The sequence below is a fragment of the Macaca thibetana genome, chromosome 18 (assembly GCF_024542745.1).
Source record: "Macaca thibetana thibetana isolate TM-01 chromosome 18, ASM2454274v1, whole genome shotgun sequence".
NCBI classification, from domain to species: domain Eukaryota; kingdom Metazoa; phylum Chordata; class Mammalia; order Primates; family Cercopithecidae; genus Macaca; species Macaca thibetana.
Window position 1 is genome coordinate 57,193,610 of NC_065595.1, and position 26,050 is coordinate 57,219,659.

General features: G+C 44.3%; 1 protein-coding gene across 7 annotated transcripts in view; it reads left to right on the forward strand.

The window, feature by feature from the left end:
* TMEM241 (transmembrane protein 241) overlaps positions 1–26,050 on the forward strand; it is a 163,726-nt gene that overhangs the window by 26,323 nt on the left and 111,353 nt on the right. For all 7 annotated transcript variants that reach the window (XR_007721298.1, XM_050767991.1, XM_050767992.1 and 4 more), the window contains exon 4: positions 10,846–10,927. Coding sequence is in view for 6 of the 7 variants with exons in the window: in XM_050767991.1 (XP_050623948.1) it covers positions 10,846–10,927 (82 nt within the window). In the remaining variant the exon portion in view is untranslated. The remainder of the gene's footprint in view (positions 1–10,845; positions 10,928–26,050) is intronic.

A 26,050-nucleotide genomic window follows, 5' to 3' on the forward strand; every position in this document is an offset into this window, starting at 1 on the left:
TGACGAGAGAGGTCTTTCCGTGTTCAATACAGATGCAAACATCCTTTTTAAAAATATTTATTTATTTATTTATTTGAGACGGAGTCTTGCTCTGTCGCCCTGGCTGGAGTGCAGTTGTGTGATTTCAGCTCACTGCAGCCTCCACCTCCTGGGTTCAAGCCATTCTCTTGCCTCAGCTTCCCAAGTAACCGGGACTACAAGCATGCGCCACCATGCCCAGCTAATTTTTGCATTTTTTTTTAGTCAAGACGGGGTTTTACTATAAATTGGCCAGGCTGATCTCGAACTCCTGACCTCAGGTGATCCTCTGCCTCGGCCTCCCAAACTGCTGGGATTACAGGGCGTAAACCACCTTGCCCGGCCTTTTTCCTAATATTTTTGATCTGTGATTGATTGAATCCATGGATACAGAGGGCCGACTGTATATGTAAGGGTAACCACACAGTATTAGAGTAGTAAAAATGTAGGATTAGCTTAAATGTCCAGCAGTAGGGCTGGTATTCAATTATTGATAAATTGGGGATGACTTTTTTGACCTGGAAAGATGTGAAGTGAAGCAGGTTGTAAACAATGTGTACAATAGCATCCCATTTTTGTTGAGTGTTCATATGTGTGCATATAGACACTGATTGGAAGGAGATATAGTAAGGTATTAACAGTGGTTTCCTGTGGGGAGTAACATTGTAGTTGTAATCTTTTCCTTGACTATCTGTATTTTCAAAAATTTCTGGTATAGATAGATACTACTTTTTTTCTTTTTTTTCTTTTTGAGATGGAGTTTCACTCTTGTTGCCCAGACTGGATTGCAGTGGCACAGTCTTGGCTAACTGCAACCTCCGCCTCCTGGGTTCAAGCAATTCTCCTGCCTCAGCTTCCCGAGTAGCTGGAATTACAGGTGCCCACCACCATGCCCGGCTAATTTTTGTATTTATAGTAGAGACAGGATTTCCCTGTGTTGGCCAGGCTGGTCTGGAACTCCTGACCTCAGGTGATCCGCCCACCTTGGCCTTCCAAAGTGTTGGGATTAAACCTGTGAGCCTCTGTGCCCAGCCAGGTACTACTGTTTAATAAGTAAAAGAGAGATAAGATATAGAAAGCACAATAACTACCTCTATTCCAAGATTCTAAGTTTAAGTTCATGTCTATTAAAGGAAAATCTGTGTGTTTTTTAATGCAGTTAGTTGTCACAGTTCTAGGCTACAGCATGATTGTTAATAAATGTTTATTGAATTTGAAATTGTTAGAATTCCCCATTAGGGCCATTTCAGAGAGACAGGTGTGGGATGTAGGCATTTTTTGCTTTTATCCCTGCCCTTGAAAACCGAGTAGCTGTCAACACCGGCAATTCTGTTCAGAGCAAAGTCTCTAAAAGGCTGGAGAAAAGGAAGAAATGTCAGTTATGGTCATAGCTGGATTTTGTTGCTGTTGTTTTCCTCTTGTAACCATCTAGAGAGAGAAGACAAAAAAATGTTTTAAGTTACCAAAGTAATGCTTGGAGAGTCATTGTGCAAATATTTGAGTGTCTGCTATATGCCAGGCATTGTTCTTGGTGCTGGAGATGTGCAGGGAGCAAAACAAAGATTGTTGCCCTTGTGGAGCTGACATTCTAGTTGAGGTAGAGAGACAATAAACACATGAAAATATAAGTGCATAATGTGTCAATCATGGTACATGTAGAGAATATAGCCAGGTAAGAGGTTAGGGTGTGTGTGTGTGTGTGTGTGTGTGTCACAGGCCAGGGGACTGGGGGTTATTTTATATAGAGTGGGTAAGAAAGACTCACAGATAAAAGAACTTTTAGGCAGATATCTGAGTCTGTGAGAGAACGGGCCATGCAGGTAATTTGCGGGAAGAGGGTTCCTGGCAGAGGAAACAGTAGCCAACCCGGAGGTGCTTGGCATATTTGCTGACCAGCAATGAGGCCAGAGTGCTGTTTTATTTCCACTTGTAAATGAAAACCTTATTGTAGGTAACTTTACTCATATCCAAGGATAAAGTCATGGAAGTGAATTTTCTGGCTCAAAAAGTATGCATATTGAGGCTTTTGATAAATGCAGCCAAGTAGTACGTACATACGTTACGGAAAGATACCAGTCTGTATCTCACAGCAGCGTGCGGGTGTTGGTTTCATTATTCCCTCTATTGGATATAACTTTTAAAAATTGCTAGTTTCTTGGGCAAAGCCTGATGTATCTTTAATTCAAAATTATTTAATTTAAATTTCTTTTTATTATTAGGGAAGTTGGATAATTTTTCATATGTTTATTGGTCATTTATATTTCTTGTGTGTGTGTGTGTATGAGAGAGAGAAAGAGACAGACAGACAGAATTACCTGTTTTTGTCCACTGACTCTTTTTTTCTGGAGAGCTGATTTTTTTTTTTCTTGTTGATTTATCATACATTAAGGATATTAAACTCCAGCTTGTTTCATATGTTGGCAGTGTTTTTTTCTGGTTTGTTAATTTTCTGTTGATTTTCTTTATGGTGTTTTTAGCTGTTGCATTTAATGTAGGCAGATCTGTCAGTCTTCCTTGATGGTTTCTGTCCTTTTAGTGATGTATAGAAAAGCCAGAAGGGCAACATTTATTGAGGTGGTTGTTTTTAATGTGCCATGCACTGCCCCCCAATACTGTATATTCATTCTCTTATCTTCTCAGAATCCTTCTGAGCATTATTATCCCCATCTGATAAATGAAAAAAGTGAGTTCTCATTGCAGACTATGGATATGGATCCAGTTTTGCCTGACCACATTAAAAGGAAAACTTTAGGCTGGGCACAGTGGCTCATGCCTGTTAATCTTAGCACTTTGGGAGGCTGAGGTGGGAGAGTTGTTTGAGGCCAGGAGTTCAAGACCAGCCTGAGAAACACAGGGAGACACTGTCTCTACAAAAATAAAATAAGGTAATTAGCATGGCATGGTGGCGTGCACCTATGGTCCCAGCTACTTAGGAAGCCTGAGGTGGGAGAATTACTTGAGCCTGGGAGGTTGAGGCTGCAGTGAGCCGTGATGGCACACTGTACTCCAGCCTGGGCAACAGAGCGAGACCCTATCCCTAAATAAATAAAGACAAGAAAAACTTTAGACAAAATAAATTTAACAGAGATTATTTGGTCAAACAACAATTCATGACTCAGGCAGCACTCAGAACCAGAGGAGGCTTAGAGAACTCTACTGCAGCAGCCTGGCCATGAGCTTTTATAGCTGAAGTAGCTGAATGTGGAAATAAAGATACTACATAATTGGCTATAGCTAGGCATTGGCTTTCTTTGGGTATAGTTCAGTGGGAGGTCCCTGATTTTTAACCAGTTGGTTGGTTGACTGTGATTGGTTGAGGCTCAGTTTTGGTTTTTCTTTTTCAGTCAGTTACAAGAAATGCATCCAAGTTTGGGTGTGGTCTGCTTACTTAGGAGCCTCTAGTGCAGAGACAGGATCAGGCTAATGGCCTCCTTATCTGCTGTAACACCACAAAGGTCACATTCTTTCCACTCTATGAAACCTTTTGCCCTGGACTATGTACATCCTTCCCGCCACCACCCCTACATGACCTGGCTTACGCTAGAACTGAGAACATAGCTCAGCCCAGGGAAACGTGTGAAGTTTCTCTGTCTCGTAGAGCTATTGGCTAAAGTTAATCTGCAAATTGCTGGCAGTTCCTTGGGAGCAAGAAAACTATAATTTCGAAAGATTCGGATAACCATGTAAATGTTATAAGATTATACTCTCTAGTGCCCAGAATCAGGTATGAGTTGTATCACTTGTTGCCATATCTCCCTACAAAATAATCCTTAAGTACAGAAGAACTAACTAGGATTTTAAAGTTGTAGCTTCATTTCTTCCTGAAGAAATGATTTTAAAAAATATTTCAGGAGATGACAAAAGCACAAAGAAGCACTACACTTGCAGCTCATGTCTTTACCTTGTCTCTATACTACCTGGAAAAGTATGGAAGTCTCAGTTGTCATGGATTTTATACATACCAGGTAACTAACTGTTGAAAGGTCTGACCCCACCGGATTGTGACAGCACAATAACAGTTGTGGAAACCTGTAAAGCCAGAGATCCAAATCCTTATTCTTGAGCAGCAGGAATAAGCGTCAACAGTTCTTGAAATTATGTATGTGGAGCTGTCAGCCATTCTCTCTCCTTCCCCCACACCCCTCTCTCTCCTCCCATGACTACTACAGTCTGTTTATTGCCTAAGTCCCTCGCTGGACTTGGTCTGTCATATTAAGAGCTGTGTCTTCATTGACTAGAAGATTGGAATAGAGTGGGTGCTTAATGAATATTAATGAGTTAACGAGTGTTTTAGTTCATTTGGGCTTCTGTAACAAAATACCATAGACCAGCTGGCTTATAAACAACAGAAATTGGCCGGGTGTGGTGGCTCACGCCTGTAATCCCAGCACTTTGGGAGGCCAAGGCAGGCGGATCACTTGAGGTCAGGAGTTTGAGATCAGCCTGACCAACATGGTGAAACCCCGTCTCTACTAAAAAATACAAACATTAGCCAGGTGTGGTAGTGGGCACCTGTAATCCCAGCTACTCAGGAGGCTGAGGCAAGAGAATCACTTGAACCCTGGAGGCGGAGGCTGCAGTGAGCCGAGTTTGTGCCATTGCACTCCAGCCAGGGTGACAGAGCGAGACTCCATCTCAAATACATAAATAAATAAACAACAGAAATTTATTTATCACAGCTCTAGAGGCTGTGAAGTCCAAGATCAGGGCACCAGCAGATTTGATGACTGGTGAGGGCCCACTTTTCTGATTCATAGGAGGTGCCTTCCAGCTGCGTCCTCACTTGGTTCAAGAAGTGAACAAGCTCCCTTGGGCCTGGAATTTTATTTTATTTTATTTTTGAGATGGAGTCTTGCTCTGTTGCCCAGGCTGGAATGCAGTGTCACGATCTCAGTTCACTGCAACCTCCGCCTCCTGGGTTCCATGAATTCTCCTGCCTCAGCCTCCTGAGTAGCTGGGACTACAGGCATGGGCCACCACACCGAGCTAATTTTTGTGTTTTTAGTAGAGATGGGGTTTCACCATGTTGGCCAGGATGGTCTCTATCTCTTGACCTTGTAATCTGCCTGCCTCAGCCTCCCAAAGTGCTGGGATTACCAGTGTGAGCCACCATGCCTGGCCTTTTTTTTTTTTTTTTTGAGAGGGAGTCTCGCTCTGTCACCAGGCTGGAGTGCAATGGCGTGATCTCGGCTCACTGAAACCTCTACTCAGCCCACTGCAAGCCTCCTGAGTTCCAGCAATTCTCCTGTCTCAGCCTCCCGAGTAGCTGGGACTATAGGCACAGGCCACCACGCCCAGCTAATTTTTGTATTTTTAGTAGAGATGGGGTTTCACCATGTTGGCCAGGATGGTCTCTATCTCTTGACCTTGTAATCTGCCTGCCTCAGCCTCCCAAAGTGCTGGGAGTGCTGGGATTACCAGTGTGAGCCACCGTGCCTGGCCTTTTTTTTTTTTTTTTTTTTTGAGAGAGAGTCTTACTCTGTCGCCAGGCTGGAGTGCAATGGCGTGATCTCGGCTCACTGAAACCTCTACTCAGCCCACTGCAAGCCTCCTGAGTTCCAGCAATTCTCCTGTCTCAGCCTCCCGAGTAGCTGGGACTATAGGCACAGGCCACCACGCCCAGCTAATTTTTGTATTTTTAGTAGAGATGGGGTTTCACCATGTTGGCCAGGATGGTCTCTATCTCTTGACCTTGTAATCCTCCTGCCTCAGCCTCCCAAAGTGCTGGGAGTGCTGGGATTACCAGTGTGAGCCACCGTGCCTGGCCTTTTTTTTTTTTTTGAGAGAGAGTCTCACTCTGTCGCCAGGCTGGAGTGCAATGGCATGATCTCGGCTCACTGAAACCTCTACTTAGCCCACTGCAAGCCTCCTGAGTTCAAGCGATTCTCCTGTCTCAGCCTCCCGAGTAGCTGGGACTACAGGCACAGGCCACCACGCCCAGCTAATTTTTGTATTTTCAGTATAGATGGGTTGGCCATGTTGGCCAGGATGGTCTTGGTCTCCTGAGCTCGTGATCCACCCACCTCGGCCTCCCAAAGTGCTGGCATTACAGGCGTGAGCCATCGCGCCTTGCCTGCGGCTGTTTTATAGGGACACTAATCCCATTCATGAAGGCTCTTCCCTTATGGCATAATCACTTCCCACAAGACACCACGTCCTAGTACCATCACTTTGGAGGTTAGAACTTCAACATGTGACTTTTGAGGGGACGCAGATTCAGACCATAGCAATGAAGAATAGTTTTGTGACAACGTCTTTCCAAGCCACAGAAGGCTTTTATTGCTGTAATAATAAACTAAAGGGAGACATTATGTTGAAGAAAATGTTATGTGTATTTATTTATTTTTTTCTTGAGAGGGAGTCTTGCTCTGTCGCCAGGCTGGAGTGTAGTGGCAGTCGCGGCTCACTGCAATCTCTGCCTTCCAGGTTCAGGAGATTCTCCTGCTTGAGCCTCCCGAGCAGCTGGGATTACAGGCACAAGCCACCATGCCCAGCTAATTTTTATATTTTTGGTAGAGATGGGTTTCACCATGTTGGCCAGGATGGTCTCAATCTCCTGACCTCATGATCCACCCACCTTGTGTATTTTATTCTCAAAACTGAAGGATAAGGAAATACAGTAAAATCAAATGTAAGATGTACTTAACAGTGCATTCTTGCTCACTAGAGGACAGGAAAGGATCCGTGATCCAGTTGCCTACTCGATATCTCTGGTTGAGTGTCCTAAAAGCATCTCAAATTAATAATTTTTAAGACTGAATTAATGATTTTCTCCAGTCAAGCCTTTTCAACTTTTTCTTGTCTTAATGCACCACCCAAACCCTGTTCCAACATGTTCTCCATACTATAGCCAGAGCAACCTTGTCAAAATGCAAATTAGACCATATTATGCCCTCCCTACCCTGAGTTTATTCCTCTATCTACTCAAGCTACACTTGCCTTCCTCCAATTTCCTGTTGCCACAGGGCCTTTGCACATGCCATGTTTATGTCTGGAATGTCGCATCCCTTGCACTGTTCTACCCTGTCTCCTGTAGCCAGTTTAACTTTGAATTTCGTCTCAAACATCACTTATATGGGTAAGATTTCCCTATTCTCACTGATTAGGTCAGTTTCCCTTATGGTATAGCATAGTCCTTTAGTCTCCTTTATAACAGTTATCAATGTAGTGTTTTCATTTATTTTATGTGAACAAAACACATACAGTTCCCACCCGTGTGACACAGTGTATTTGAGGGGTGGAGGAGACATTAATGATATATCCAGCAGCTCCCTTTTCTGACTCTGTCAGTCAGATAATTAGTGGATTAATTGAAAGTCACATAAATCAGGGAATCTTATTTTTATTTTTTATTTTTTATTTTTTTGAGATGGAGTCTCACTCTGTCACCCAGGTTGGAGTGCAGTGGCATGATTTTGGCTCACTGCAACCTCCACCTCCTGGATCCAAGTGATTCTCCTGCCTCAGCCTCCTGAGTAGCTGGGACTACAGGCGCCGGCCACCACACCCAGCTAATTTTTGTATTTTTAGTAGAGACAGAGTTCCACCATATTGGCCAGGCTGCTCTCAACCTCCTGACCTTGTGATCTGCCCATCTCGGCCTCCCAAAGTGCTGGGATTACAGGTGTGAGTCACCACTCCTGGCCTATTTTTATATATTTTTTTAAGAGACAAGGTCTTACCCCTGCTGTCCAGGTTGCAGAGCAATGGCATGATCATGGTTCACTGCAACCTTGACCTCCTGGGCTCAAATGATTCTCCCACCTTAGCCTCCTGAGTAGCTGAGACTACAGTCTCAACCCACCACACTCAGCTGAATTTTTAAATTTTTTGTAGTGACAGGCTTGCTGTATTGCCTAGACTGGTCTGAAACTCCCAGCCTCAAATTATCCTCCCATTTTGGCCTCCCGAAGTGCTGGGTTTATAGGTGTGAGCTACTGCACCTGGCCTAGGGAATCATCTTTTGCTGAAACAGTCTATTTATTTTAATTAAAGACATATAAATGTGCATTAATTTGCTGATTTTGTGGTAAGGCTTTTCGTTTGTGTGTGGATTGTTGACTGGTATCCTTTTCTTGCATATACTACACTTAGCATATACTCTATGATTTTCCACTGAAGTACGTGGTTAAAGTAGAATGAGACCTTAGATACTTTGAAACAATACAAATCCAGAGTCTTTGATTTTTAATTCTTTTTCCTTTTTGCCCTATCCCTTCACACTTGCCTTGCCCACACCTGTTTTGTCAGCAATTTTTCCAGTGATTCAAATGTATTATTCTTAGCAGTGGCTATGGTCTTAGGTTGGTGTGTGGTGGAGAAATACAGCCGTCACACTGACGTGGTGGCTCTGCAGTCTGCCACCTCTCCTGTGTGTCTGAAGTGCCATGAGTGTGTGTTGCTTTGGCCCTGTTGCCCCTGAGGGAGATAACTTTGGAGAACACACGCACCAGGATCCCGTGCCTGGGAGGTGGTCCCACGTCTGGAGCCAGATGCTCACTCCGCTGTCCTCTAACACTTCCCAGAAGTCTGTTTGGTCGTACTAGTCCTGTGTATCTCTTTTCTAGTTAAAGTTATTTCTTTGTATTTGAGGGTAGGAGGGTTAAAATACAAGGTGTTCCCTAGGCATATTTTCTTTTCCTCGCGTCCCTGGGCATTCAGACACCCTGATGCCTCTTGGAATATATAACTCAGCAGTTTTCTTTGTTTTACGAGGGCATGGAGTACACATGTCTGGGGCCTCGCTGACCTTACATTCCAAAGTCCTGGGCCTCCCGCAGTGAGGCCAGCTGCCGTCTCACCCAGTGCACCTCCTCCTTCCTCCTCAGTGCCCTGCCTGCAGTATGTGCTCTGGGCTTCCTTCTGGTGCACAACAGGCCATGGGCCTGTATCCTGCCTCCCTTGATTCATGCGAGCTTAATGTCAAGTGGGAAAAGCCATTTCCTAGAAGTAAAGCAATTGACTGATGTCACCCCTGACCCATTGTGATGGAGGTTGGGATCTTACTTTATCTGTTCATCTTTTGGTTGGGGATGCCGACATCTATCGCAGCAGGACTAGTGAGAACAGAGTATCCCTCAGATAATTGGCCGCTTGGTCAATTATCCAAGTGTTTGCAGCTTATCTATTTGTATGTCAGTGTCTCCCATTAGATTATGAGATCCGTGAAGGCAAAATATGAATGGGCATTTAACAGCTAGGGCTTTGGAGCCAGACAGACCTCAATTCAAATTCTGGCTTTGCCATTTACCAGCTCTTCTAACCACAGGCAAATTATCTAAACTCTTGTGTCTCAGTTTCCTCATCTGCACAATGAGGGTAATAATAATAAATACCTTCCTCATAAGATTGTTGTGCAGCTTTAAGAAAGATGCAGCATATAAAACATTTAAAACAAAAATGCAGCATATAAAACATTTAAAACATATAAAACAAAAAGCCAGCAAAGTGCCTGGTTTGTGGCAAGTGCTCAATAAATGTTACCTATGATGCTGCTGTTATTGATAATTCTCAGCACCTTGTAAGTTGCTGTGACTATTTGCACAATGAATTTATACAGCGAGTAAGGTTTGAAGGCCCTTACTAGAGATTGGAAACATTTAAATGCTAGATTCTCTGGGAAGTTGTACATATCAGGCCTCATGTTGGATGGAGTGCCTGCCCATGCTAATAAAATTAACAAAGACCATTTCTTGAGCAGGCATCATGCCAGGAGATCAGTTCATTGAGTTAGTTGGGATTATTATGTTATATCCTGCTGGAATAATTTCATTTATTTTTATTCATTATTAGGATAACTCTGGGAACTTGAATTAGTAGATCGAATGTATTTCTTTTTTATTTTTTTGAGACAAGGTCTTGTGTCATCCAGGCTTGATTGCAGTGGCCTGATCTCAGCTCACTGCAACCTCTGCCTCCTGAGCTCAAGTGATTCTCCTCCCTCAGCCTCCCGCGTAGCTGGGATTATAGGCGCTCGCCACCACCAGGCGCGGCTAACTTTTGTATTTTTAGTAGAGATGGGGTTTCACCATGTTGGCCTGGCTTGTCTAGAACTCCTGACCTCAACTGATGCACCTGTCGTGGTTTCCCAAAGTGCTGGGATTGCAGGCCTGAGCCACCATGCCCGGCCAATAAAATGCATTTCTAGCTAATGAGAGAAGCAGGTTGCAACCTCAGTGATATGCACTGCATGTGAGAACTAGGATTTTGATTCTGACTTGTAAGAGAAAAGCAGTTCCTGGTGTGGCTACAATTGAAAAATAAATGTACCCTTCGGAAGTCCTTGAAGAGTCCCTGAACCAGAATTCCAGCAATGCCAGGTTAATGGTTGAAAAAGCCAGACTATGGCCATCCAACTGAAGTTCTGGGATTATTTTTTTCAACTTCGTCCCTTGAAACTGGTTCTTTTTATTGTGATTCCACGGAGCTGTTTGGTGTAGTGCCTGGGTAAATAACCTTTTCAATTTTTAATAATTTGTTGTGGATTCAAAACTTTTGGCTACTTAAAATCCAAAGAATAATTGTTCACTGCCCTTGAAAAAAAAAAACAATCTGTTCTCTCTTCCAAGCTGCAGCAAGGCGTTACCATTTCCATTTCTGGGACCTCTTAGGCTAGGTGATCGGTAACGATGGGATTGTGGGTAGGATGGCTTTGTCTGCCTCCACTACTCAGTGAATGAAGACCACATCTCACTCAACAAGTCTGCCAGGGATGTTTAGACAGCCTCTGTTGCTGTAGTTGATGCATCTGGAGGGTCAACCTTTGCAGCTATGTCTTTCTTAACAAAAAGGGGCAAAAGTGTTACTGCTTTTTCTCCCTCTTTTCAGATCTCATGTTCTGGCGTGGCTTCCTGCTTCAGTGCTGTTTGTGGGTATGATCTATGCTGGGTCCAGAGCCTTGTCCAGACTGGTAAGTGTTAGAGGTTCAGGGGGAACAACTCCTTTCTCCCTTTCCCCTTTGCCTTTTAACTTACCGTGCCTCAGATCAATAAGGGCAGAGAATCACTTTAATAATGATAAAGCTAGATTGGAGAACAAGTCTTGGGCCCCCTTTTGTTGAGTTGAAGATAATCAGATAACAGGGAAGGCCAACTTGTGTTACAAGGTGGGGATGCACAGGGAGAAAAAGAGTAGTGGTATTTGTGGAGCCGGCCAGAGACAGGCCCTGCTGGGACTGCTTCCCCATGGAGATGGGCAGAGTGGGAATGTCCGAGCTCTGCCTGAATGCAGGCTGTCCACAGGAGCAGGAAGGCAGGGCCCAAACTACTCCTTGCTTCTGAGGAACCAAACCCTGCCCACTGGTAATGTGACCTGGTGAGCTTGGTCGTGGATGCAAATGCCTGGCACAGGGTTGATGTCCTGTACATGGGGAAGCTAGTAAAACAAGCTGACTGTTTTGTTCTCCCACCACTTCCCGGCAGGACTGAGCTCCTCAAATGCAGGAACTGTGAAGAGCAAAGCTACTTCCAGATACATTATTTGGAACTCCAAAAATTTATTTATTTTGCCATCAAAAGAGAATCCATTAAAACCATCATTAACAGAAGGTGGCTTAAAAATCAGGAAAGATGTTAATACCTCCTCTAGTCTTGTACCATGACTGCCAACTGTTTTTATCTATCAGAAAATAGTTGTATTCTCACTTCGGGGAAAGTGCAGAATGTGCAAAACAATTTAGTCTTTTGGCCGGGCGCGGTGGCTCAAGCCTGTAATCCCAGCACTTTGGGAGGCTGAGATGGGCGGATCACGAGGTCAGGAGATCGAGACCATCCTGGCTAACACGGTGAAACCCCGTCTCTACTAAGAAATACAAAAAATAGCCGGGCGAGGTGGCAGCGCCTGTAGTCCCAGCTACTCGGGAGGCTGAGGCTGGAGAATGGCGTGAACCTGGGAGGCGGAGCTTGCAGTGAGCTGAGATCCGGCCACTGCACTCCAGCCTGGGCTACAGAGCGAGACTCCGTCTCAAAAAAAAAAAAAAAACAATTTAGTCTTTTAATGTAAAATTCTTGTTGTTATGTTAGCCCCTTAGATCTCAGCTATAAAAACAGTAAAAACAAACAAACAAACTCTGCCTAATTGGATAACAATGTTGTTGTTAGGACAGCAACTCCAAAGTTGCAAAATAGCAGTGAGGACTGTAATTTTGAAGTTAAATAATCATTTTTCTTTCATGATTCATAAGCTTGAGTAGATGGGGTGATATATGCAATGGGAAAGAACCTTCCTGGGTGGGCTTGAGAACTGACCCACGGTGCACGTTGCTGCTCAGCTCAGACCACGAGGCTTGCCCTGGTTGTCTGCTGCGCCTTCTTTGTTCTCAGGCTCTTACTGTCTCAGTTTATACCCTTTGGCCTGCAGAGAGTATTTCCCCTCCTATGCCATAGACTATCGGATTTTGGTAAAAGCAATGTGTTGCTCAAGTGCTTTTAAATTTTTTCCTAGGCTCTGGATAGTTACGTTTGCCAGAATTTTGAAGTTTGAATAACAAGGTGTTGCGTTCGTAATAATAATACTTTTTGTTCATACAGTGCTTTTTTTCCATAGGCTTCCAGAGTGATTTCCTTCGTGTCCTTTTATGTGATTCTTGCTGTCTTTTGACAGATGATAGGTGGGGCAGCTGCTAACCACTTGACAGAGGGAGAGACGTAGGTGTGGAAAGTCTTGCTAAACCTGCCTCTAGTCCCAGAGAGTGGCAGCTCCCGTTTTTTTTGTTTTTGTTTTTGTTTTTGTTTTGAGACAGGGTCTTGTTCTTGTGATCTTGTGGCCCAGGCTAGAGTGCAGTGGCACAGTCACAGCTCACTGGAGCCTTGACCTTTTGGGCTCAATAGGCTCAAGTGATCCTCCCACCTCAGCCTCCCGAGTAGCAGGGAATACAGGTATGTGCCAATACACCCAGCTATTTATTTATTTTCTTTTGGAGATGGGGTCTTGCTCTGTTGCCCAGACTGGTCTTGAACTCCTGGGCTCAAGCGATCCTCCCGCCTCAGCCTCCCAGAACACTGGGATTACGGGCACGAGCTACTGCACCTGGAATGGCAGCTCTTCTAACTCCCCACCTTTTGCCTTTTCAGAATTGTTTCTTTAGGACCAATGCGTATGGATTTTAGAGTGAGTCCAGGGTGTAGTAGTCATTGTATAACATTAGACTCTTTCAGTTGCAAGTGTTAGAAAGCTCAAAAACTGGTCTAAGCAAAAGGAAGATTTACCAATTCATATAACTGAAAAGTCTTGGGGTGGAAACCTACTTCACAAACGGCTTTGTCCAGAGGCTCCAGTATTATACTCAGAAGCCAGTTTCTCTGTCTTTCAATTCTGCTCCCCGTCTTTGTTTCTTTTCACATCCAGCCCGCCCCTACCACCACAGTGAGTGCTGTACAGCTGCCCCCAACAATGGGTGCAGCCTCACGTTCTCACAACTTTAGTGGTGAGAGACCATTTTCCTGGTAGTTCCTGCTTGAGTCCTGGGCTTCACTCTGATTGGGTCAGTCAGGGCCACTACCCATCCTTGATCTGAAAACTGGCCACAAGGTTGGAATTATGTTGATTGGCCAGCCCTGGATCAAGACCTTCCTGAACCATTCACTGTGGTTGTAGACACTTAGAGGCCTAGTCATATAGGATCTCTGCCTGGATCCCACATATGGAGAGCAGGTTGTAATGGATCCTCAATGTTGGAGTACGTTACCACGAAAAAAAAAAAAAAAAAAAAAAAAAAAAAAAAAAGAGGTACTGATACCAGGTGGCCAAACCCTCTCAGAAGACCATGGTAAATGTCAGTCTAGTGTGTTTTCAGGCAGGTGGGGAGTTCTGCAGCCTATAGCAGGGCTTCTTGAGCTGTGATCTGCAGCTGTACTGGTCTTTGAATTCTTTGTTACCTGTCCATGAGGAGATCAACTTTGGCACTAATCACACTGTTTAATTGAGCTGGCTTTTTGTTTTTCATAGCAAGACATTTCAAAGAAGGAAGCAATGCATTGATTTTACATTCTCTTACCAAGTCCTTATCTTCTTGAGGACCAGCACTTTGAGTGGCATTCCCGTAGAGCACAGCCATTTTTTAGAGATGGGGGTCTCACTGTGTTGCCCATGCTGGCCTCAAACTCTTGGGCTGACGTCATCCTCCTGCCTCAGCCTCCCGAGTAGCTGGGACTGTAGACATGGGCCACTGCACCCTGCTGAGAGCACAGTCTTCTTAAATAAGCAAAAAGAAGCTGTTGCAATTCAAAATCTTTGAACAAAGGGAAACAACCAAAAACCAAATACACCCAATTAGAGTGGGAGGAGGGCAGAAAGCAGATGCTTATTATTGTTTTATAGTAAAATAAATCAACCCAGCATCTTTTCTTTGTTTTCTGAGCTCTTTGTTTTTACATTGTTGCTTAGAAATTTATAGAGTGGATAAACATGAGGCACTTGTACAGTTTGTGTTGGATAGAAAACAGGCATCAATATGCTGGTGCCAAGCTGTCAGTTGAATGAATCCATAAGGAATGGGGGAAAAGTGCTCCATTACAATCTGTAGATGTATTGTTATGAGGAACACTTAAGCTCTCCTTTATCTGACAAGGCCCTGAAGTTCTGTTCTCCTGATGTGTAGCTCCTGGTAGGAAGCTGAGTTAACTGCACAGATGCCATGGGAAAATCTCTTGGTCGATTTTTCTACCTCAGACTCACAACCAAATGATCTACAGAGTTAAGGGAAAGGAGATTTTTCTTGTAGCTATCCATTCACCACATAGTTATTTGGGACCTACTATGTGCTGGGGGCATCATGACAAACAAGACCTGGTTTCTGACCTTGAGGAACTGAAAGGGATGGGGCAGGGAGTGAAAGACATGCTGCTCACCATGGGAACAGCCACCATGAATATTTGATGTTAAGCATGTGCCAGGCACTTTCTGTCACCAGTCTCGATGAAATGTGATTTGGACTTGGGCTGGTTCAGACCTGCTTGCCCAGCTGTCCTACACTGAGTAAGGTCACAGTGATGATGGCTCTGATGGGTGTCAGTCTTGGAGGACAGTATGACTTTGATGGCTCATGACTCTTGTTATAATTTCCTGGTCAAAAACCTTCTCAGCTGGACAGGACTGCCTCAGCCTGTGCTGACCAGCATTCAGAACAGATGTACAAATTCCTACATTACTGAGTTTGGTGGCGAGAGGCCATCCTGGCATTGGTGATTTGGCTCAAGCCATGCTGTTTGCTTGCTTGGGGGAGGCCAGGGTCTGCAGCTGGAGGGACCCTGCAAGTCTAGGTCAAGGCACCTTGACAGGACAGGAATTGTTTTCCTTGCTGAGCCCCTTGATCTTGGTCCTTCCTAATGGCTTGTCCTTGTTTCTCTCTTCCGTGAGCACAATATTCACTCAACATACCGGGGATGGAGATGGGACTGTGTGAGCGATGGGAGGATGTTGGTGAGGAAACACACAAGGATCATTAAACCCATGTGGAGTGAGTTACTCAGTTAAGCAAAATGGTACCCGTGGGTCCCCTCTCTCCTTGTTTGGCTCCAATATCATAAAGGAATTTGGATCCACGAAGGAAGAGTGTAAACGTTGGTGCAGAATGGAGCATCCGCCCCTAATGTCCCTGTTACTGCTGATGAGAGACAGCTCCCTCTGTCGCATTGTGTTTTCATCACAGGTGATCAGAGTCCAACTACAAGGATTAGATACAGTAAACTCCTCCCCGGATTTTTCTTATCATCCTGCTCCCTCTAAAAATTGTCCTGTAACTCTTATAAAATGGCTTTTTTTTTTTTTTTGAGATGGAGTTTTGCTCTCACTGCTGCCCAGGCTGGAGTGCAATGGCGCAATCTCGGCTCACCGCAACCTCCGCCTCCCGGGTTCAAGTGATTCTCTTGCCTCAGCCTCCTGAGTAGCTGGGATTACAGGCATGCACCACCATGCCTGGCTACTTTTGTATTTTTAGTAGAGATGGGGTTTCTCCACGTTGGTCAGGCTGGTCTCAAACTCCCGACCTCAGGTGATCCACCCGCCTCAGCCTCCCAAAGTGCTGGGATTACAGGCGTGAGCCACTGTGCCCGGCCATAAAATGGCTTATTATTAACATTGAACTTTTAAGGAAAAAGTTCCATGATGTTGGATTTGGCAAGGATTTCTTGGATATGACACCAAACACACAGGCAACAGAAGAAAAATAGAGTAATTGGACTTCATCAAAATGAAAAATTTTGGTGCTTTAAAGGATACTATCAACAAAGTAAAAAGGCAACCCCCAGAAAGGGAAGAAATATTTGCAAATCACTCATCAATTGCGGGATTCACTTATAGGCTGTATAGAGAACTCATAAAACTTAACAGAACAAACGCAAACAACCTGATTGAAAAACGGGCAAAAGACTTGAACAGATGTTTCTCCACAGATGACATTTAAAGACTGATAAATCCATGAAAAGAGGCTCAACATCATTAATCATTAGGAAAATGCAAATCAAAACTATAGGAGGTACCACTTCACACCCGTGAGAATGGCTGTTACCAAAAAAACAGAGAATAACAAGTGTTGGTAAAGACGTGGAGAAGTTGGAACCCTTGAGCACCACGGGTGGAGATGCACAGTGGTGCAGCTGCCATGGAAAACAGTATGGTGCTTCTTCAAAACATCAAAAATAGGATTATTATGTGATTCAGCAGTTCCACTTTTGGGTGGATACCCAAAAGAATTGAAAGAAGGGACAGGAAGAGATACTTGTGCATCCGTATTCGTTTGGCTATTATTCACAATAGACAAAAGGTAGAAGCAATCTCAGTGCCCACTGATGGATAAATAGATAAAATATGATAAATACAAACAATGGAGCTGGATGCGGTGTCTCACGCCAGCAATCCCAGCACTTTGGGACGCCAAGGCGGTGGATCACCTGAGGTCAGGAGTTCGAGACCAGCTTGACCAATATGGAGAAACCCTGCCTCTACTAAAAATACAAAAAATTAGCTGGGCATGGTGGTGAATGCCTGTAATACCAGCTACTTGGGAGGCTGAGGCAGGAGAATTGGTTGAACCTGGGGGGCAGAGGTTGCAGTGAGCTAAGATTGCACCATTGCACTCCAGCCTGGGCAACAGAGCGAGACTCTGTCTCAAAAAAATGAAAATAAAAACACAAATACAAACAATGGAATATTATTCAGCCTTAAAAAGGAAGAAAATCCTGCCACATGCTGCAACACGGATGAACCTTGAGAACATTATGCTAAATAAGTCAGTCACAAAAAAGACAAATACTGTGTGACTCCACTTATATCTGGTACTTACAGTAATGAAATTTATAAAGGCAGAAAGTAGTATGGTGGCTATCGGGGTGGGGGTAGGGGAGAATGAAGAGTTAGTGTTTAATGGGCACAGAGTTTCAGTTTTGCAAGATGAAAAGAGTTCTGGCAATGGAGAGTGGTGATGGTTGTACAACAGTGTGAATGTACATAATGCAGTGTGAACGGACTATGCACTTAAAAATGGTTAAGGTGGCAACTTTTTGTGATGTATATTTTACCGCAATAAAAAAGAAATATCACCTACGCCAGGCTTGGTGGCTCACACCTATAATCCCAGCTCTTTGGGAGCCCGAGGCGGATGGATCATGAGGTCAGGAGATCGAGACCATCCTGGCCAACACGGTGAAACTCCGTCTCTACTAAAAATACAGAAAATTAGCTGGGCATGGTGGCACGCACCTGTAATCCCAGCTACTCAGGAGGCTGAGGCAGAAGAACCGCTTGAATCCGGGAGGCGGAGGTTGCAGTGAGCTGAGATCACGCCACTGTATTCCAACCTGGATGACAGAGCGAGACTCTGTTTCCAAAAAAAAAAAAAAATCACCTAGGTTCCAGTAGGAGTTTTCTTGAGGATTACATGAAAAGGAGGGGGTGATATTGTGTTCTTACTTGTCTCACTCCGAACTCCTCTGTGTTCCTGTGGCATATGCACATTTAGTTTAACTGAATTCGGTTAGTGGACTTGGATAAAGTGCAAAGAAAACAGCCATTCCCTGAGAGCAGGCAAGTCCGCCCACCATTCCCACCCATGCATTAATGCCAGGCTGGAAGACTGAGGCCCCCTTAGGCCTTTTCTGATTCCCTGGCATCTCTCTTAGGATTAGCATTTTGCCGAATTGGAGGAGCTCCTGGTACTGCAAGGTATTTATTTTTCATATGTTGAGGCCCTTACATACCAGGAAGCTACTTTATGTGATCCTCAAATGAAGGACAAAAAGGACCTCCCAGCTTGTACTGGAGACTGGGAAAGAAGGCAGTCTGCTCCTCTGCCCTCAAGGAGTTTGCCATCTAATGGCAGAATAGTAAGATGAATGTAAATAAACACTGCAGTCTATGTCATGCAAGTCAGTTTATGAATATTCACTTACATGTGCACATATGCATATTCAGACACCTCACCTTCTTCCAGAGACGATGTGTGGTGGCTTACAAAAATAATTTCAGTTAAAAAAAGATAAACACTCTTATGAAGAGAATTGTGTAAGAAATCTAGATAAGGCCGGGCGCGGTGGCTCACACCTATAATCCTAGCACTTTGGGAGACCGAGGTGGGTGAATCACCTGAGGTCAAGAGTTCGGGACCAGCCTGGCCAACATGGTGAAACCCCATTTCTACTAAAAATACAAAATTAGTCTAGCTTGGTGGCGGGCACCTGTAATCCCAGCTACTCAGGGGGCTGAGGCAGGAGAATCGTTTGAACCCGGGGGTCAGAGGTTGCGGTAAGCGGAGACTGTGCCACTTCACTCCAGCCTGGGTTAAAGAGCGAAACTCCATCTCAACAAAAAGGAAAAGAAAAGAAAAGAAATCTAGGTAAAAGGGCCGGCATGGTGGCTCATGCCTGTAATCCCAGCACTTTGGGAGGCTAAGGCGGGCGGATCACCTGAGGTCGGGAGTTCAAGACCAGCCTGGCCAATGTGGCAAAACTCCGTCTCTACTAAAAATACAAAAATTAGCCAGGTATGGTGGCACACGCCTGTGGTTCCAGCTACTCGGGAGGGTGAGGCAGGAGAATCGCTTGAACCCAGGAAGCAGAGGTTGCAGTGAGCCAAGATCGCACCACAGAACTCCAGCCTGGGCAACAGAGTAAAACTCTGTCTCAAAAAAAAAAAAAAAAAAAAAGAAAGAAATCTAAGTAAAAGGTAACAGACAGATGATGTCACAGAGAGATTTAGCACCTAGAAATTTATACTGTAATATCTCACAACATAATTACAGCTGGGTCTGAATTCAACTCTGAGCTTTCTGCAGCCAAATAAAAAAGTTACAGAAGTCTGGACACGGTGGCCCATGCCTATAATCCCAGACTTGAGGAGGCTGAGACAGGAGGATTGCTTGAGCCCAGGAGTTCGAGACCAGCTTGAGCAACATAGCCAGATCTCATCTTTACAAAAAATAAAATAAGTAGCCTCACTTGGTGGCATGTGCCTCTAGTCCTAGCTACTCAGGAGGCTGAAGTGGGAGGATCGCTTGAGCCCAGGAGTTTGAGTCTGCAGTGAGCTATGATCATGCCACTGCATTCCAGCAAAAAAAGTCAAAACACCATTACAACTAATTGAAATTTTCCTGGGCCCTCATAAAGGGTAGGCTGGGTGACTCAGTGAGCAGGTCTTTAATAACGTCCTTATAACACTCACAACAGTCACCAGTGTCTAGAATTCTTAGTGCCCATGGAGACAGAATGATGATACAGCACTGTTCAGTAGGAGCAGTTCTCTGGGGTAAAAATCCATGGGTCTCTGGTAATTTCGCTCCGTGCAGGGCCTTAGACAATCCTCTAGGAACTTTCTTTCTCTCTCTTTCTTTCTTTCTTTCTTTCTTTCTTTTTCTTTCTTTCTTTCTTTCTTTCTTTCTTTCTTTCTTTCTTTCTTTCTTTCTTTCTTTCTTTCGTTTCCTTTCTTTTCTTTTCTTTCTTTTTTTTTTTTTTTTGAGACAGAGTCTTGCTCTGTCACCCAGGCTAGAGTGCAGTGGCACCATCTTGGCTCACTACAGCCTCTGCCTCCCAGGTTCAAGTGATTCTCCTGCGTCAGCCTCTTGAGTAGCTGGGATTACAGGTGCCTGCCCCCATGCCTGGCTAATTTTTGCATTTTTAGTAGAGACAGCGTTTCACCATGTTGGCCAGGCTGGTCTCAAACTCCTGACCTTAGGCGATCCACCAAGTTCAGCCTTTCAAAGTGCTGGGATTACAGGCATGAGCCACCGCACCTGGTCTAGGAACATTGTTTCTGAGGATGCATGATTTTGATAAAAATTGGGCAGCCAACAGTTCAAAGTTACTTTCTTTGACAAGGACCTGGAGGTCAGTTATTCTGTATTGTAGGTTAAGGACACACCTCCATATGTAAAAATCACCCAGATAGAAAGATAGGATTGACATTCTTTTACAAAAATTAAGAAGCTGACTCAGAACTTGTGCTTGAATAGGGGAGTCGCTCACACCTCTGCAGAGTGACCTAAGCCGTGCCTGTGAGCAGGGTCCAGACTTTCCACAGGAAACCGTTCTAAGTCAGTTCCAACACCTGAACAAATAACCACGCCTTCAAAATTCCACTCTAGGAAGTATGAGAATAATGAAATATTTCTAAGTGAGAGTTACCAATTTCTCTTCATAGCCAGAGAAAAATTTCAACAGTGCACGGATGAAATGTTGAATTTTCAGCTAATGGATTCTGGGAATAAAGTAGTTGCAAATTGTGTCCCTAAGTAATTTAATGCATTTTCCTGCAGTCTAGTTTAATTTGGTCCATTACATTTTTACCGAATTTTTTCAAAAATGCTTCTTTGGTCTTTGTGGTTCCTGAAGTTGTGCCATTTTCCCTGATGAAGGAGAGTAGGACCTTTTGACGTTGAGGCCATTCCTATAGTCTTGACAGTGGTGAAGAGCATCACCTAGTTTTCTGTTTCTCTTTAGCAGATATCTAGATCATCCAAAAGTGGTTTCAAATCATGAAGAGTCAGGTAAAAAAGAGAACCAGGCCAGGCGCGGTGGCTCAAGCCTGTAATCCCAGCACTTTGGGAGGCCGAGACGGGCGGATCACGAGGTCAGAAGATCGAGACCATCCTGGCTAACACGGTGAAACCCCGTCTCTACTAAAAAATACAAAAAACTAGCCGGGCGAGGTGGCGGGCGCCTGTAGTCCCAGCTACTTGGGAGGCTGAGGCAGGAGAATGGCGTGAACCCGGGAGGCGGAGCTTGCAGTGAGCTGAGATCCGGCCACTGCACTCCAGCCTGGGCGACAGAGCAAGACTCCGTCTCAAAAAAAAAAAAAAAAGAAAGAAAAAAAGAGAACCAGAACATATTCCTCAGTTTTCTTGACCGTATAATGGAGGTGAATAATATCTATCTCATAGGGTTATTATGAAGTTTAAATGTATAAAAGTGGTACAGTGACACGTAGTAAGCACTCAAGATATCTTAGCTACTATTATCGCTTTTATCATTTCTTAGCATTTTTGTTTGATTTAACAAAAATAAGTCCTGCTGAACTTGACTGCTTAAAGATAATAAAGGGCAGATTTTCTGAAAGAATCAGTCACTAGGGGTCTCCTGAACTAATGGGTTATAGTTCATATTAGAAATTGTACAGAGTTGGAGGCCAGGGAAAGATAGGTAATTAAAGTTGCAAACTGGCCGGGTGTGGTGACTCACACCTGTAAATCCCAGCACTTTGGGAGGCCGAGGCAGGTGGATTACCTGAGGTCAGGAGTTGGAGACCAGCCTGACCAACATGGTGAAACCTCATCTCTACTAAGAATACAAAAATTAGCTGGGCGTGGTGGCACATGCCTGTAATCCCACCTACTCGGTAGATTGGGGCAGGAGAATTGCTTGAACTTGGGAGGCAGAGGTTGCCGAGATCACGCCACTGCACTCTAGCCTGGGCAATAGAGTGAGACTCCGTCTCAAAAAAAAAAAAAAAAAAAGTGCAAACTGTCTTAATATTGTTTTTAATAGAGCCCTACACAGGCTGATAGAGTGCAACTGGTCAATTGTGGAATAATGGTCTTTAAAACCTGTTAGCTTCTCAGTAGAAAAAATGGCTTGAGAAAATCAGATTTAAAATTTGCTAAGCAGGAGTAGAAGAAAGCCTTTTTAAAAAGGTATAGGTTTACTCTGAGTTCATCCATTTTGTTTTACCAACTGTATTAGTCCATTCTCACACTGCTATAAAGAACTACCTGACAGGCCAGGCATGGTGACCCGTGCCTGTAATCCCAGCATTTTAGGAGGCTGAGGCTGGCAGATCACTTGAGGTCAGGAGTTCGAGACCAACATGGCCAACATGGTGAAACCTCGTCTCTACTAAAAATACAAAAATCAGCTGGGTGTCATAGCAGGGCCTGTAGTCCCAGCTACTCAGGAGGTTGAGGCAGAAGAATCACTTGAACCCGGGAGGTGGAGGTCGCAGTGAGCCAAGATGACGCCACTGCACTCTGGCCTGGGTGACAGAGCAAGACTCCTCTCAAAAAACAAACTACCTGACTGGGTAATTTATGAAGAAAAGATGTTTAATTAACTCACAGTTCTGCAGGCTGTACAGGAAGCATGGCTGGAGGGTCTCAGGAAACTTACAGTCATGGAAGGTGGAGGGTGAAGGGGAAGCAAGCACCTCTTACCATGGCGGAGCAGGAGAGAGCGAGAATGACAGGGGAAGCGCCACCTACTTTTAAACAACCAGATCTTATGAGAACCACTATCACAAGAACAGCAAGGGGAACATCCACCCCGTGATTTAATCACCTCCCGCCTGTTCTTTCTCCCAAAATTGGGAATTACAATTTTTTTTTTTTTTTTTTTTTTTTTTGAGACGGAGTCTTGCTGTGTCACCCAGGCTGGAGTGCAATGGCCAGATCTTGGCTCACTGCAAGCTCCGCCTCCCGGGTTCACACCATTCTCCTGCCTCAGCCTCCCGAGTAGCTGGGACTACAGGCACCCGCCACCTCGCCTGGCTAGTTTTTTTTTTGTATTTTTTATTAGAGATGGGGTTTCACCGTGTTAGCCAGGATGGTCTCGATCTCCTGACCTCGTGATCCGCCCGTCTCGGCCTCCCAAAGTGCTGGGATTACAGGCTTGAGCCACCGCGCCCGGCCGGGAATTACAATTTGACACGAGATTTGGGTGGGGACACAGGGCCAAACCATATCAGCAGGTTTATTACTGCAGTAAGCAAACGGCCAGGATTTGGAACACACCAGTCACATTGAACTTTGGACAGTTGGAGGTCCAGGGAGTTTTCACTGTGGCTTGACGTAATTTGTGTGTCATAACACCAAGGCTAGAAGGTGTGGGCTTTGTGGTTAGACAGGCCTGGATTGGGGTCATGGCTTTGCCGCTGAACGAGCTGTGAATACTCGAGCAAGTGGCCAGTCTTTCTTAGCCCCAGTTTCATTGTTTATAAAATCAGGGTAATAGCATCTAGTAGGAGAGGTGCTGGGAGGAGGTTTAAATAAGAGAGTACACGTAAAATACTTAGCACTATGTTTAATACGTTGTTGGTGGCTATTGTTAGTGTACTTTAAAATTAATTCTACATGTATAAATTGGTCCTTTTCCAGGTCCTGAAATGGAGAAAAGTAAGCCTCGTCGAAGTCTAAACTTGGGTCTAGAATTATCTGACCTCATTATTGATTTTATAGCCAAGGAGGCAAAAAACATTTAGATAAGGTCTTAATTCAGTAAGATCCAGCCCCCACTTTAATATTAGCTTCCATGTGTCATGTGATTAACCTGTCCAAGATTTTTTTTTTTTTGCTGTCCTTTCAAGCCAAGAATTGGAAGGCCAGGCCCCAAGTTTGCCAAACATGGGCCTAATGGAGAAAGCCAACTTTAAAATATGTAATCTCTTTAATAATCTTAACAAACATAAAAAATAACTTAAAATCTAAAAATTTAAGAGGAATAAAAAGAAACACAAAGATACATGAAAAATTAGAAACTGAAATAGTTTTATTTTAAAAGAAAAAAACAAGAGTTGAACCTTTAATGAAAGATAAAAATAGAAAATGTTTTTTTAAAAAGGTAAGAAAAATGTAAGGCAAGAACTCAGAAATGAAACAGTGCAAGTTAGAACAGATTACTAAAATGGCACAGCTATATAAAGCTATAGAAGTTTTAAAAACAAGGTAAAAATATGTCCTCTGTAAAGATAAAGAATACATTCATCTGAAAGTAGGCGAGCAGCATAATTTTGAAGCAGGTTCTCTAAACTGGAGCAATTTACCCAGGTTGGTCTTCTGCACAGGCTGCTGAGGGCAGGGCCACCAGTTAATGTTATTGACACCCTTTGTGCAGTGCTCCTGAGCCACTCATCAAGGTCCTTAACCTGTAGTATTTGGGTCGTTCCTCTTGGCAGCTCCAGGCTATGGGATGTTGTTATCCCTGCTTTACAGGGGAGGAGACAAAAGTTTGGATGCACGCCTTGCCCCACTAGCAGGCCGTGGAGCTGGAGCCCAGAGTGATGACAAAACCTGTGCTCTTATTCTCATTTTCTGCCTTCCAGGAAGCATCATTATCATCATCAACTATAAAGACAACAGGCCAGGGCAGTGGCTCACGCCTGTAATCCCAGGGCTTTGGAGGCTGAGGCAGGTGGATCACTTGAAGCCAGGAGTTCGAGACCAGCCTGGCCAACATGGTGAAACCCCAATTCTACTAAAAAAGTACAGAAATTAACCAGGCATGGTTGCAGTTGCCTGTAATCCCGGCTGCTTGGGAGTCTAAGGCAGGAGACTCGCTTGAACCCAGGAGGTGGAGACTGCAGTGAGCCGAGTTGACACCACTGCACTCCAGCCCAGGCGACAGAGCGAGACTCTGTCTCAAAAAAAAAAAACAAAAATGAAAAACAAAGACAACAGAATTCCTCTCCTCCTCTTTCTCCCCCCTCACCTCATCAAGGTTACCTATCCATTAGGAGATAATGCCCCTCTTCACAAATGTCCCAGCAGTGGGAAATGTGCAGTAGGTATCAGTGTATCCTAATAATGCACTGTTACATTTTTTATATTTTCTTCTCCCTTTTTTTTTTTTTTTTTTTTTTTGTTTTTGGTGGGAGTTTATCCAGTTATTCAGATATTCAGTTTGGTCTCCTAAATATTTCTTTGATATGGCCCCTTTCCTCCATCTTTGCTGCTAGTACCAAGTTCAGGTCACCATCCTGTCCTTCCTTGTGTTAGTTTCCTGTGGCTATTGTAATAAATAACCACATACTTGGGTGACTTAAAACAACAGAAATGTATCCTTCACAGTTCTGGAGGCCAGAGTCTGTAATCAAGGTGTGGGCAGGGCTGCGCCCAGTCCTGAGCCTCTAGGGGAGAATCTGTTCCTTGCTTCTTTCAGCTTCCGGTGGCCGCGGCATTGCCCAGCTTGTGGCTGCATCACACCAGTCTCTGCTCTGTGGTCACACTGCCCCTTCCCTGTGCATGTCAACCTACCTCTTCTTACAAGGATACGTGTGATTGCCTGCCTCCTCTTATAAGAATACATGTGATTGCATTTAGGGCCCACCCAATAATCCAGGATAACCTCCTGTCTCAAGATCTTCAATTTACTCACATTTGCAAAGACCCCTTGTTGCCACGTCAGACAACATTTACAGGTTCCAGGGATTGGGATGTGGATGTCTTTTAAGGGGCAATTTTTCTTTTGTTTTTTTTTTTTTTTTTTTTGAGACAGAATCTCGCTCTGTCACCCATGCTGCAGTGCAGTGGTGTGATCTTGGCTTACTGCAAGCTCTGCCTCCCGGGTTCATACCATTCTCCTGCCTCCGCCTCCCAAATAGCTGGGACTACAGGTGCCCACCACCATGCCCGGCTAATTTTTTTTGTATTTTTAGTAGAGACAGGTTTTCACCATGTTAGCCAGGATGGTCTCGATCTCCTGACCTCATGATCCACCCTCCTTAGCCTCCCAAAGTGCTAGGATTACAGGCGTGAGCCACCACACCTGGCCTTAGGGGGCCATTTTTCAACCTATGGTACCCCTAGACTTTTGCAACCCTCTCTGCCTTCTGTCTTCCACCC